The sequence below is a fragment of the Carassius carassius genome, chromosome 41 (genome assembly GCF_963082965.1).
Source record: "Carassius carassius chromosome 41, fCarCar2.1, whole genome shotgun sequence".
NCBI lineage: Eukaryota > Metazoa > Chordata > Actinopteri > Cypriniformes > Cyprinidae > Carassius > Carassius carassius.
The window spans coordinates 3954687-3970489 of NC_081795.1; the positions used below are offsets into that span (position 1 = coordinate 3954687).

General features: G+C 38.9%; 1 protein-coding gene across 4 annotated transcripts in view; it reads right to left on the minus strand.

Moving 5' to 3' along the window:
- Nucleotides 1-15803, minus strand: part of LOC132123465 (roundabout homolog 2-like) — a 380238-nt gene that overhangs the window by 155054 nt on the left and 209381 nt on the right. For all 4 annotated transcript variants that reach the window (XM_059534086.1, XM_059534089.1, XM_059534087.1 and 1 more), the window contains one exon: nucleotides 7058-7384. In XM_059534086.1, the coding sequence (XP_059390069.1) occupies nucleotides 7058-7384 (327 nt within the window). The remainder of the gene's footprint in view (nucleotides 1-7057; nucleotides 7385-15803) is intronic.

Below are 15803 nucleotides of genomic sequence, written 5' to 3' on the forward strand. Positions count from 1 at the left end.
ACTCCAGCACTGCAGATATACAATGCTGACACATTCAATCAGGGATTTTATTTCTTTCTCCTTTATCACAGACTAGAGATCCGTTCTTCTTCCACCTCTCAGCCGGCACCTCACCCTCCCTCCCTCTTATCAGAAACCAACATTCCCTGTGGGCCACGGATGCATCCTGGCATCCGTCTGCTTTCAACTTAATCAGCAACCCCTAGAACCTGGATCCCAGGATAAATCGAATGCAGGTCAGAGGACCCAGACAGACAATGACATTTACAATCAGGCGGATGAGAACAACTGCATGTGAGTACGTGTTTGACTAATTCACTCACACATGCTCACTTGTCCACTAGATGAAATGTTAAAAACCAGACAGATGTTTTTAGTCTGGATGAGTGGTATGATGGGATACACCACACTACAGCATAACGGTGTCATCCAGTAGATATTTAGCTATACCGTTAATGGGAAGAGCAGAAATATATATACAGAAATACAGATGTACATTATACTGCTGACAGCTTTGCATATTTTGGCAACTTTTTGACTTCAAATGTAGCTATTACCGTCTAAATTTAAAGTTTAAAAAAGTACAGTATAAAAATATTAATATCATTATAGGTTTCATATTTAATACAATATTTTTTCATATTATGAAATTATTTTGCTACATAATGCAACTGTTTTTGCACTGCTGCCAGACTAACAGATTTCTTATGAATACTCCAAAACTAACGAAAATGGAAATACATGCATACCGTATAAACACTGAAAATAATATGCTGGTTTGCTGCTCAAGAAACATTCTTCTCATTATCAACGTGGAAAACAATTGTGCTGCTCAATATTTTTTATAATCTTTTTTTTCATCTTTCTTTTCTTTCAGGATTCTTTGAAGAATAGATACTTTAAAGGATCGGAATTTATTTGAAATATAAATCTTTTGTAAACATTATCAAAGATTTTAAAGTCGCGTTTGATTAATTTAATTAATCTTTGGTGAATACCTTTTTTTTAAACACCAGCAAATCCCAGACTAGTGGCCTTTTAACAAACCAGCAATGACATCTGTTTCACCCTTGCCTCATTTGTATACTTTATAAAGGTTACAAGTGAACGAATCAACACTTTTTGTCGCTAAGATTCAAATTAGATACACACTTTCACATTGTTATTAGCCCAGAACATTAGCAGACCCGACACACATATTCACACTTTTTATACTTAATTAATGCCCCCATGTTCAACAAGCTTGTTGCCCTCGGACTCAGAATACACACACCTCTCCACCTGAGAAGAGATACATGGGGCTAATTAACATTTTCCTGGATGACTCAGTGCCCCAGATGTGGCTTGTCACATAGTGCCCGTCAGAGGTGGAAAGAGTACAAAAATATTCTACTCAAGTAAAAGTACCATTACATTAATGAAATTTTACTTAAGTACAAGTAAAAGTACCAGTCTAAAAATCTACTCAAGTAAAAGTAAAAAGTAGCTCATTTAAACTTTACTCAGAGTAAAAATTACTTAGTTACATTTTAACAGTGGGAGGGAGTCAAAATGGGACAGGCCAAGAGTGTCAAACTCAGTTCCTGGAGGGCCACAGTCCTGCACAGTTTAGATATAAGCCTAATTAAACACACCTGATCCAGCTAATCTAATCATTTAGGTTTATTTGAAAACTACAGGATATGTGTGCTGGAGCAGGGTTAGAACTAAACTCTGCAGGGCTACGGCCCTCCAGGAACTGAGTTTGACACCCCTGGGATAGGTCTATTAATCTCAAACTAGTTGTTTTTAATTAAAGGAATCAGTTATTTAGAATAATAAAACATTTGGGCTGTTACCAGGCAAATCAGTATCAACAAACTCATCTTTTAATGCAGAGGAAATGAAGAAGATTCATTGGAAGTGGCATTTAGATGTATTACACTGTTTAGTGCAGGACAAGAATGCATTTAACCTGCAGTTACAAATGCATGAATAATGTTTTGATATACAAGACATAAAATGTTGAATACTCATTTGAAATGATAAGAAATTAATTATTTAAAAAAATCAAAAGATACTTTAAATGTGAAATTAAAATGGCCAGTATGTGTCAGCAAGTCACTGTTAATAAGTGAGTCATTGCGATTGAACCGAATCATTTAAACGGTTGATTCATTCAGGAACGAAACACTGTCACGTTGCTCAGAGACGCAAAACTGTGCTTTGGTGGCTGTGTTTGGAATTATTTTCTGTTGTAGAAATAGAGCTAAAAAGGCAATATGGTTTCTAAAACGCAAGTCTCTTAATTAACTTGTTTACTGAACTGTTATATATATATATATATATATATATGTATGTATATATTCATGATGATTTTTGGAGGAAACGATGGCATTCTTTGTGTGATTTTGATTTAATATATGAAATTATATAAATATGTGGATTTTCTGCCCCTATATCTTCAATTTTGTGATCATTCTAAATGCATTTTAGGAGACTGAATCACACAGTGAAAGAACGCACTATAAATGCGCGCGCACATCATTCAAACAAAAATAGCACACTCCTCACCACTGTCTTTTTAGCTAATTTGTGCAAAACCTCTTGCTAAAATGTCAAAGCTTCATTTTAACCACCAATGTAACGATGCAATTATTTAGCTTACCTCTACATTCTTGCGAAGGGTTGATGTCTTGTCGAGATTTTATAAGCTGCTAGTTTGGTCTTCCTAGGCAAGTACAGCTTACACTGCATAATAGAGCATACATATGGCCAGGGGTTCACTTCATTTCCTTCGAGTTCAACTTCAGAATATGACGGGGTTTCGTTTTCAGCGGTGTCTGCACCACTAACCCCTGTTTTGTCCGTCTGCATCTTTCTTGTGATTTTAGCGCCAGTTTGCCCTCCCCATAATTTACTGACGTAGTTTCCAGGGAGCGATTTTTTTTTTTTTTCTTTTTTTTTTTTTTTTTTTTTTACTCAGTAATTAATGTGTTTTAAAATGTAGCGAAGTACAATACTTCAAACAAAATATACTTAAGTAAAAGTAAAATTACAGATTTAAAAAATTACTTTAAAAAGTATTAGTACACAAAAAAGCTACTCAATTACAGTAACGCGAGTAAATGTAATTCGTTACTTTCCACCTCTGGTGCCCGTACACAAGCTACGACCAGAGATTTCACCACTTTGGCAAATTTATTCAAAGCAGGGTTTGCCTCAGTCTGACATAGTTTTCACAGTGATTTATGAACCTGTTCATTGACCCAGTTTATCCCGAGAAGAGAAAGACCATGAGAGAGGCAGAATGAGAGAGTGGGAGAGAGACATAAAGACACAGAGAAAGAAAAATAGCAACAAAGGAACAAAATATATTTCCCATGCAGAAGCAAGGATTGCTACAGGGTGCGGTCTAGACCGAAATGTATCCATTATATACAGCACAGAGAGACAGAGTATGTAAAACCTTTTCTGAGAGAGAGAAGAAAAAAAAGAAAAGCCAAATAAAGTTACATTTAAGAGAAAAAAAAATCTAAATATCCTCATATCCTTTTTTCATATAGCATGTAAGTTTAAAATGTCTTGATTAAGTTGTTTGTCTCCACAGTACATCAAACATACACAGTACATGGTAAAGAGTGTTTAATACTAAGTAGGCTAAAATTTCCCACAACCCATTGTGCTCTTATCCAACATATTCAGTTTTAGAAAACAAATTAATAATTTGATGCCGAAACTGCTGAAGCGGTTCTTAAATATATCTTTGTTAGCCTAAATGGTAAACAATTACGGCCAGCTTAAAATGCAGAGACATTTATAAGAATGCCATTCATACGGAAAAGTTGATTCATACAGTGAAACAGTGTAATGCCCAAAAAAAGGCTTTGTAAGAACTTAATAGATTTCAAGCATGTATGCATCTTCAATGAATTATGTGGCTTTAGGCTAGATGTACGCAAATTGGGATTCATCCAGTTGCTCCCTGTGGCCTGTCAGCACTTTCTCTTCTTCTTCTGCTCTAATTAAGACCTTATAAATGACAGGAAAGGGATTAATTTATGTTGAGGTAAGTGGAAAGACATGTTCGGTACCTTTAAATGAAGAAATTGACCATTTGGAGAGGTGTAAGCAAAGAAATATGAAACCGAATTGTGTTGAGACAAATAAGCACTTTGCATCATAATAGTGATACAATTAACCATTTCACACCTTTCACTTTAAGATCTCCAACACATAAACGTCTGTAACAAAATCTGTGTATCTCCTTTGTGGCATTACTAATGTTCAATTGTTAAAGACTAGCATTTAAGATAATCCTGGTTCAGCGGACATCTCCTTGCAATCTGCCTTATTACTAATAATGCAGCGAGCTCCTTTCACGGGCTTCTCTCTGCTTCCTTCACCCCAGTTAGGGGTCTCTCTGATAGGGCAACTCCAGTAGTCCAAAGCGAATGTCTGCCTGCAATCTGTTTCAGCTGAGCCATTCACTCAGCTTGCGGGGGTGCTGACTGACCCCGTATGAGAAGAAGAGAGAGACAGAACCTTATATAGCAACAGGAGACGTCTTGTGACACGAAGAAGAAAAAGTACTGGGATGGTAACCACGGTCAGAACCCCTCAAATGAACGTCACAAAACAGTCTGGAACATTTTTTTAGTTTGTCACTAAAGGCCAGCTGTTTGTTTTGGAGGTGGACATTTTATACGTATGTGAGTCTGGGAGTAATTTCATATAGATCAGATATACACAGCTGGCTATAAGATCAACATTTACTTCTTGAGAAAACAGCGCCGCTTCAGAATATTTCTACGATGTGACAGATGAAACATATTTTGCTTGGACCGATATATGAGCTGTATCGGTTTAGATTGGCTTCACTACTGTGATCAATCACCAGTAAAGAGAAGTTTTATGAGTGGAAATTGGGTAACGTAACTCAGCTGAGGGGTCTCGTTTAAGTACAGTTCTTGGTCTTTCATGCTGTAGGTTTAGTATCTTCTGTCCTACTAACCTTACAAGCCTTCATCTCTTAAATGAAAGTCAAAAAACATCCTACAGCACGCTTAAACTCTTTTAGTCAACTCAGGCTGTGTCTAAAACCTGAAAATGCTGCCTTTGTAGGCTGTATATGGAGGAAGAAAGCATTCCAATATATGGTTGAAAGAACAAAATTAGTGTCTGATGCACTTACTTATTTGAATCAACATTTGACTACAAAGTGTTGACTTGTTATGTCTGAATATTATTTTGGATCATTAGATGACTTTTAGTGTCTTGGAAACAGGTTTGTTTCCTTACAAGTTACCTTCATTCAAAAAACAGTGCCCTTTTATCTTAGTTTTCAGACAAAGCATCTGACTTAGCACCATGCTGGAAACATAGAGAGCTAGTGAAGAACAGAGAGGGAGAAGTGAAAGAGAAATACAAGAGCTAGGAGAGGAGAAAAAAAGAAATATTTGGGGACTTCATCAATGTTTCATGAATTTTCATTTAGGTGAGGAGACCCCTCTAAGTGCGATCGATAGATCAAGCTGCTGTCACACAGTTAGCACCTGGGGGCCACCACCACCGCCTTGGAAGACCTGAGAGGATCAGAGAAAACACACAACCCCTGCCAGCTACACGAGTGAAAACACACAACATACACACACACTAACTGCTTTTATACCCTTCTATATACAGTATACCATATAACCTAAAACAAAGTTGTGTATCATCAATTACAGATTAAAGATAGAAAATGTATTCAAAAATACTACTGAAAAGCTTAGTGGAATCGCTAGCTTGAAAGTACTCTTTGCAGAAACTAAATGCAACATCATCTCTGCATTTCTATCCTTAAACCCAAATCACAGTACTGTATCATCAATTACAGATTAAAAATAGAAAATGCAGCAACATTCAAAATTTACTGGCTCTCAAAACCTTCCCACAGTCCCTTCATCTAAAGTTACCCTTTCCAACAGCTAAACACACATACACCCTCTCATTACTGCATGGGGTCTTGGCGGCAGCACACAGAGCCACTTTAGTTATCCATTCATTCAATATGTATCATCATATCCCTATTTCATGATGGATTGCTCCTATTTTCATAACAATGCATAAGAGAGGCTGCAGTATTGATCAGCTCGTGGTTGAAACAGACTTCAAGATAGCATCTCAGTTAGACTTCAGGTCTAGACTACAAACTCATAAACTAATCATAAACATCAACTAATGTCTTTTGCTTTGGCATATTTGTTAAGCTAGTGTAGCTAGCTTTTATGCCACATTAAAATAAATAAAGGCTTGAAACCAACTATACAGTAGATGCTGAAATGTATTCACTAATCACAAAGATCTTAACTCCCAAGACAATAGGTGCAAGGTCTGCCTAGCAAAGAGTTTCTTGGTTACAACGGTCCACTAAACAGCACTGATTTAGCTAAAAGGCCTATCATTTAAATAGCATACTCACTGGCTGGTAGAAAAGCAAATGAGGACAAGTTAGCTGTCACTCATAATGGTCTCTGGTTAGCATGGGGTTTTGATCCCAGGAGATGAGCTCTCTCTGAAAATGCAAGTCAACCTAACAGAGACCCATCTTCAAAGCAGAACCTATCTACAGGTTGTCAATAAGCCCCTCTCCTAGATTCTGCCTTCCTGTGCAAAGTGTCTACACCCTCCTTTCATACATAGCATGCTCTTTCATCTGAGTCTACTGCTCTGCACTTCCTTGGCATGCCCTATTATTTCTATTTCTCGGTCAGAAGGGAAAACTACAAGCCTGGCAGTTTGTTCTGAAACAGACTGATATTTTTAAGATTTGCTAAAACATATGTAGAGCTAATTTAAGTAGGCAGCCAACTGCAAAATAGTTCCCATTGATAGTTTTGGAACTAGGGAAATCAGGCATTTTCCAAAACCCATCAGATGTGATACTTTATCGCAATTCTATGAAGCAAAATTGTGTAATTGTACACTTAGGGACATTAAGGTGTAGTCTGGTCAACAGGGTTCATGGAAAAAAATAACAGTTCTCCAACACTGCTTGTGTGTCTCAAGACAATAATTAAAGAAACTGCATACTTACATGCTACTTCCAGTGAGGCATTTCGACTGACTGCTTCCCCCAAGTAGTTTCGTGCCACACAAACGTATGCCCCCTCATCAGGTTTGCTTCGACGGCCATGTACGATACGCAGGAAGAAGAGTGAGCCACTGGGCAGGAGCATGCGGTGAGATCGAGGGTCATCTTTATCGGTCTCAACTCGTTCTCCATCTTTGTACCACTCCACAGTAGGGGTGGGACGCCCTTCTGCCTTGCAGTTTAGGGTGGCTGGCTCGCCCTTAGATACAATTAGATCGGAGGGGTGTTCTACGATCCGAGGTGGAGAATCTTCCTGCCGTAGACGGGATCCTGTGAAAACAGAGAAAAAGGAAGACTTGTCAGGTCCAACCTTACATTAATGCACCACATGATATAGCTTCCACAAGACTGCAACAAACCAATTAGTATTGGTCTTGGCCAGGGGTGTCCAATCCTGTTCCTGGTGGGCCAATGTCAAACAGATTTTAGCTTTATTTATTTTATGCCATCACCAATGTCTGGAAGCATCTAAGTCTTTCTGAAAACCTTGATAAGGTTTAAATGTGTTTAACTGGTGTTGGAGCAAAACACTTGAGGACAGTGGCCTTTCAGGAGCTGGACTAGACACTCCTGGTCTTGGCAATCACAGTCTAACATTTTGAATCTCCAAAAAACCTTTAAGCAAGAAAAAGTAAGGTTTGAGTTGGGAAAATCTTAATAAATACTCCCTTAAAACAATTCCTTTATCTCTACTGACAGTTGTTCACTGAGCATACAAAAGCAATGTTTCTGAGCCAAGAAAAGCCATGTCAAAACACAGCCTGGCTCTCTGATCCAGCAGACTAATTTAGGGTGCCGCATAGTGAGTTGGCAAGCCATTGGGGACTTGCCCTCTGTGACAGAGAGGTTCAGGAGTTTAGACTCACACTGTGTTAAAATGCTAATCCCTTGATCGTTCCGCTGTATGGCCCTGCATTTGGTATGGATAAAGCTAGCAGTCCAAGCTAGGAGTCTGGCCCTTATGATAATAGATTGCGGAAAGAGCAGTGTGAGTCTTAATCTTAGAGATAAGAAGCCAGAGGCCACCCTGCATTTACATCACTAAAGCACGGGCCAAAGAGGGACAAAAGCAGCCGCTGATCCCCCCAAAGCCTGGCCTAAAAGAGATGCTAAGCCCGAGCCGCTACCGCTGCCATCAGATGAATGCTGTAAGCTTTACACGTTTCAATAGCACATGGTTAGCTTGGAAACACCCTTGAGATTTTAAATGCTGGTTTTCTACTTCTTTTATGGATTTGAATCGCTTAACACTTGGAGTGACTGAAGTTTCGTAGAGAGAAATCTAAAAAAAAAAGAGCATAACGCAAGATTATCAACAAGACCAAGAAGTTGCATATTCAAATTAAATGCAATATGTTTGTTCATTAGCTTTTTTTAGGCACCGCTAGTGGCTAAACCTCCAGAGAGAGTAGCATGCTAGCACACAGCTCTGTACAGCTTTGTTTGTTTAGCACTGCTAAAGCAGCTGCTCGCTAGCCGTTTGTTCCACATAAACCACTGCAGAGCTCAGACCGGACCTCCTACGCTATGAGAGCCCAGCAGCAGCAGCTAGTTTGAGCTGAAGGTGGCCGTGTCCTCTCTCGGGACGGCAGGTGTGCAGTGCTGATGTACAAGAGTTCACTGCGGCGCTAAACTCTTTCGGTTACTGATGTCTGGAACTGCAGTAAAAAAGAGCATTTGTTTAGAGTGCTTAGGATCACTGCTAAATGCGAGATCCATGCTGCCTCTTCTAACCTGTTGGACCAGGACACAGCATAGCAGAGAAGCAAGCTTGTTTGTTAGTATGAAAATATGTTTTGTTGAGTCTAGCATGTGTAAGTGTGCTCAATACAATACAAGTTCATTCTCTCCTGCAGTGCAGTGCGGACTCTATCAAAGTGACTGAGGTCACCTAATTTGTGATAATTCATGCCATTGCCCTCTCATTGATTAGTGACCATTCCAGCTGTCTGCTATCTAAGTGGGGCCACACACAGGACCCAGAGCAGACTTGGGGGTCACACAAGGGACTAGCTACTGACAGGGCGAGATCTTATCCTGTGTCCTCTCCAGGTTTAAGCTGTGCTACATACTGTGAAATCGAGCTCTGCTGAAGTTTGCAGATACACTGATTTTGCTCTCTCTCACTGCCTCTCACATTTATCCTTCTCCTTCTTTCTTGACAGTCTGCATCCCTCAAAAACTGAGGTGTTAAACTCATTTAAAGGCCATGTTGCAGGTTAACCAGTGATTAATGGGTACATAAATCACTCAAGATATGTATATCATTTTTAAAATGTCTCAAAATAGTCTTAAAGACATATTTTTTAAGTTTTTGGTATTAACGGTTTTTTTATGCAACTCGGCGATGACGTCACATTGGGGAGAAGTCGAGGAAAGGTAGCCTCAGTCTAGTATGATGCCATGTTCCAGGCAACCCGTAACCCGTGTTTTTCCAACCTTAAACCCGTGAAAGTGCACAGGAACGGCAATCAAACTCGTGACTTCCCATCCGTGAACTCGTGTCTCGTACTAGATCGATGTACTCCGAGTTCCGAGGTCACACAGCACGCGAAACAACAATGACAGCCCCTATGGATAATACTGCCTACGGATGCAGTTTATACAAGTGGCACACGTTGAAAAAACGATTTTAGGTCAATGTACCATTGCAATAAAAAAAAAATAATAATCTAGTTACAATTCCTTGCACTCAGAAAGTTTGGCGTAACTTGCCTGGAACGGTACAAAGTCGTTAGTCGCGGTATGAAATAGTGATTACGAGCTCAAAAACCTGCCTGGAACGCAGCATCAGAACTAACGTTATAGCGACTGACTGGGATGAGGAAGAGGTGGCAAGAGCCAACATGTATGATGACCTGCAGCTGTGTAATTTCGAACCTGCCAGACGTGAGAGGGCAAATGAGGAATTGCCAAGAACTGATGTCCGTCAAAGCTTATTAAATGCATGGTATAAACATACCCATTTTTAATGAATTAACACAAACATTTATAACATTTTGTTTCTGATTTATGTTTATGTCCAGCCTTCAGCAATCAGAAACAAGACTGTTTGATGTTGAAAGTGACTAAATGAATAAACCACAAATTTACATTATGACATTGATAAATGGGGTGGGTCGAGATGAAGGGGTGATGGTGCGACCATGTCCACCAAGAACGCACATATATACACATATTAACTGCTATCTCACTGGAGCATCTGTTTAGTTTCTAATCGACAGTCACTGGCTGAGATTTTTACATGACTGAGGTGAATATGCTTGCACTTGCCATGTGATCTGATTTTTATTAGTCTAATTTCTTTTATTCCAATTTGTATTCCGATCTGCAACCTCTAATCGTCTGAACCTTGAGGCACCATCTGCTTGCTGTATTTTTTTTTCTTTGTTTTTTTATCCAGGGAGAAATTTTGCTCAGCAGATGCTTCTAAAATTGTGCTTTTCCCTGTTAAGTGAGGAACAGAAGGAAATAGAGGATAGACCAATAAAAAGTCATATTATTCTCGTCATAGAATAAATGTAGCCCATTCTTTTTTGACTAGAGGGAGTTACTGGGGAGTAACTAACTAAGAGTAGCGAATCTACTAACTTAACTAGTATTGAGCAAGAAAAATATGGCTTTAATTTTTAATATGCTACATGTTTTGAAAGCCCAATGCTGTTTTTTGACCTCTACAGATATACAACAGTCAAACCTTGCTGTTTTCCACTCTTGAAATTGTAAAACCTGTTTTTACAGTGACCACTATAACAGGGTCAATCATACAGCCAGACAACCCCTACCCACTCCATTACCCCTAACACACTTGTGGATGTAGCACATGAAAATGAAAAAGTAATTTTTTCTAGATTTTCTCCCATCAGCAGACTAAGCCACTGGCAAAGTCAATTTATTTCCTTCCCACTCTCTGCCTCTTTGTTTCTCTCTCTCTTCCTCTTCCTGCTGCCCTCTTAATGTGATCATTGCTTGTTGTACAATCAAGTGCTCTTGGCCGCCAGGAAGAGTGTTTTTTACTATGTCTCGAAGCACAGCACACATCATTTAAATAACTATTTCCTCTTCCCTTGGACCCCCCAGCCAGCCCACACACACACAAGGGCATAGATGCATATGCATGCTCATTTGGACTGGGGAAAACACACATGATGCATGGAAAATCGTGTGAGAAACTGTCGACATTCCAAACGAGTTTGATTCATGCATTCATAATCATTCTTGAAATGACATGTAACACACTGATACAATTTATAGACATACATTTTCCAGAAAGTATATTTTAGCGGCACTAAAAGAAAAATGGAAATAGCATCATCTACCTCCACCTCATCTAAGTTTCCTAAGCCTGTCTCCTTCTCCTTGACATATGCAGCCTACAGAATCAGTCGAGGAGGAGGATGTGTTTTCTATGGATGAGAAAGCCTAGAGGGGGTGAACTGTCATGCTAGTCATTGTTTACAGGCTGGTTAAAAACAATAGCTCACTTGCAGGACATCCCTCTTGTCTCCTGCATGGTGAGAGGACTAATTTCATCCTTGTTCATATCGTGCCACCACTTAATGTATGCTGAAGGACAAAAATAGTAGACTGAACTGTTTTTCTTTCTGAGCCTACTGCTGATCCATCTACAGTACATTTCCATAAAGTTCTCTTCATCTTCTCTGTTCTCCTCGCTGCAGTAGTCACCCACAAACAGGACTTCTTTAATCTCAAACTCTTTTTCTGAGACACCAATAAGAACAAATGAAGACTAATCACAATTCTCCTAATCAAACACCCAAGTAATCTCACACATCTACTCAAGAGTTTCAGAAAAAAAATCTCAAACTGTGTTCTAATCATTACCAAATTATCTAAGCTTCAAATATATATCTAAGATATATCTATATTTCTATGTTTTTATTAAAAAAAATATATTTTTTAAATCTGAGTCAATGTTGATACTTCAAAGAAACATAATGGAGAACCATGAAAAAGCAATAAAATTTTAAGTATTAAAATTCTTCTTCAATAGCCAGAGCTGCTACCCACCCACTGAAGCAAGGCCAAAAATCCCCCAGAGGACACATCACTTATTGTGTGTGTGTGTGTGTGTGTGTGTGTGTGGAGCTGTGATCAGAGGGCAATGTCCCAAAGGTGTACTAATTACACTGTTCCATTGGCAATAAATAAAAGGCGAGGAGAGAGGTCACCGTTTGACGAATGGTTATCTCAGGATTTTGATGCGGATTAACGTTAATTTAATTAGTATGCGCCTGAAGGAACTTCACAGTAGAAAATCATTTATGGTTTGCTGAGCATACATACGAGAAAATACTTTCCTTGTATTTGTATTTATGACATTTTAAGTAGCAGAAACGAAAGCTGAGATTGAAAGAATTGGGTCAGAACGGGTCAAACTTGGCATTTCTATATAACAAGATACATTGCATGAATTTAAATTCATTTTAATTCCATTTCCTTACATTTAAATCCAAATTGCAGTTCTGCTTCCTGTTTGCTACCTCAACACAACCCAGTTTCAAACCACCTTTTCTCAATCTTGTCAAATCTTACGGGAAACAAAGCAAATTTGTTCAGAAAACTTAGCAAAAACTCAAACAAACATGAAAAACTGAAACGCTGGCAAGGTTTGAGTTTTATGGAAGCACTTGATTCCTGATTCAGGTTACACTTCAGTTCCAGGCACTGGACGTTCTCTATCCCTGAAAGGAATATCTTCACTCGGGCAAGTCTGACAGCAACTCGTTCATCATGTTATCAGTGGAAAATATAAAAATGTCTGTGTGGAAACAGGGATGATGTTACTAGATGCATTCAGACATACAAACACACACACACACACACACACACACACACAACTCTGAATATGCACATCACAACCTTTGCACAGACAGGCACGCCCTTGAAGATTCATCATGTCGTCACCCTGTCACCCTACACACACACAACGCCTGCTCTCCAGCGTCCCACAGAGGTCTGGATGCACAATAACTTTGGCCGGTAAGTCTTGAAAATTGATCTCAGATGAAACTACAATACATATTCAGTATACAAACAAACCCTGGTAAACCTGAACAATGTAGTATCTGACCTGTCTCCATCTGCACAGACACACACGTGGAAAGCAAACACGAGAGAGCCTGATAATTCCAGGAAGCCTCTATTCCTCTTCAAAAAAAGGAATGTTTCCAGATATTGCCTGTCTATGTATCTCGCTCTCTTTTACACACACTTTTCCCCTGCAGTGAGTTATTGACTTTGTATCAGTGTACTCTTCCCGAGTCCGCTCCTGCGGTGAGATAAAAATAGACACAACTGGAGGAATGAGAATTTAATAAATCAAAGATAATGGCTTTGTACATATTTATACTCCAGCAGCTTCTACTTTCTGTCAAGTTATCTCCTTCATTCTCAAATCTTTCGCTACACCTCTATGTTCTCCTCTCAGGATCCAAGTTCTTTCTCTCCATCTCTGTCTGCCACTTTCTATCAGCAGTCTTCCCTCTATTGCTCTCTCCCTTCGGGAAATGACCTGTCAGGGCCTTGAGAGAAAAAAGGGAAGGTGTGGAAGACAGAATTCCACGTTCAGAAGAGGGCAGCAACCCTCATCAACACGTTCATCAGTGCCTTAAATCCCTCCTTTTCATCCTTTCACTCCCTCCTTTCTTCTGCATTCACATCAACTCACATCAATTCACATTTCTCTCAGGCTAATGAATGGATGAAAGGATCTAAGGTCTTGCCCTTATGGAGGGTTGGATATAATGTTCTCTGGGACGTTAGATCAACAGTTCGGTAACACATATACAGTACATATATATATATATATATGCAATATATGCAACATGTAAGTCAATAGCTCACCTTTTCTTAATAAAACACACAATTTGAGCCATCACACTTTGAAATGGGCTCCTGCAGTTGTAAGTTTTTTTGACTTTGTGGAAATATTGTGGTGCCGGGTCTTTTATAACATCATGTGTGTGCTAACATCTGAGCAATGTAGGGTTTTGAGTGTGTACATATGCACCCACACCCTAATCAACGCATACACACACACACACAGGTGTTCTGCGGCATACTTCACTCATTCTTTGTGTCCTGGTGACGGCTGATCTTTGAAAGGCTCTGAAGAGCAGCTTTAGCTTTGTGGAGTGACATAAAAAGCAGTATAATTGTCATTCAGTAATGTCTTTACCTTCCTACAGTACCTCACAGTTCATGGTCCAAAGTCAACAGCACAGAAAATAAATAAACCCCTATATGCTTTTGAAGAGCATGAAAGAACAAACTCCTTTAGGTGGCCACATTAGTCACTAGAGTTGAGAGAAGGCAGTATTATTGTGGAAGATGTGGGCGGCCGCTGCTAAACACATGGGCATGTCACTGAATTCACTGGTCCCAGCTGAATTAAGGTATAGACTGTAAACAGTGAAAGATACAGTGTGCCTGGAATGCAAGTTAATGAAAAGCTTGAGATCTGGGATCAGTCCAAGTTTCTCTTAGTAAGCCAAAGCAGGTCCGGTGAGATTTCATAAAAGGCATAAACTGAACATCTCTGCAGAGGTTAAAGAGAATAGCTTTTAAGTTTAAATCAGTTAAATGTCTGTAGGGGTCTGCTCTACATGATAAGAACTTTATATGTATGGTTAAGGGAAGAACTTTGAGACTGAAAACAAGAAGTATGCAATAAAATACGGCATATATGTTCTAAAAATGCACAAAGCTAATGTTTTAAAAGCCAATTATAGGAAGTATTGCATCCACAGCAAGTATTTTATATATGGAGGTACTCGGAGTACTCATTTTCCATGTAGATTGAGCTGATGACTGAATGTGTTGTCAACCAGGTTGGATTCATGACGGATATGCTGCCTTATCAAGTTCACCTCAGCTATGTATATGAAAGGTCATCAACAGACTCAGGTAACCAACAAAAATCATGCCTGAATCTCACATGGACTTTGCCCAGGAAACCAAACACGAATTTCAAGAGTTGTTTGCTGACAGAAAACATATTTATGCAGCTGTGCTGAAGAGTCATTGATATCATTACCAGTGAAACCTCTCCACAAATAACACTGCAAAGATTAATATCCAATAATATCCAAACATACTCTATAAGATTAAATCTTGAATCTTGTATCTAGCTGATTGTATACCTCAAGTAACTGAACTGAAACTGACATTTAAAAACAATACAGAATCGAAGTCCAATTTTATTGACTATTATGAACTAGAATGTAAATGCAAAATTTTTTAAAATCCAGTCAAACCCATTTCTAAGCCTCAGTAAGTCTCAACTTTCAATTGGGAATCTAGCAACTAGCATCCAGCAACTGAAGGAGAACTATCCCTTCAAATTGAACTGAACTTCACAAGTGTTGTACAACAACCCTAAACCTATGTGATTAATATCCAGCTTCAGCTAAATTATTAGATGAAATCTTGAATCTAAATCTACATTCCCGATTCTTACATTGACTGTAATTACAATTACATTAAACACAAATTTGAACAACAACACAGAATTAAAACTCAATTTCATGGAATGTAAATCCAAAATTCTGAATCAAAACCCAAATCTATCCAGTCAAACCAGTTCCTAAACCTCAGTAAGTCTCAGCTTTCCAATGTGAACCTGAATCGGACATAAAAAACACTGAATTGAAATATACAATGCTAA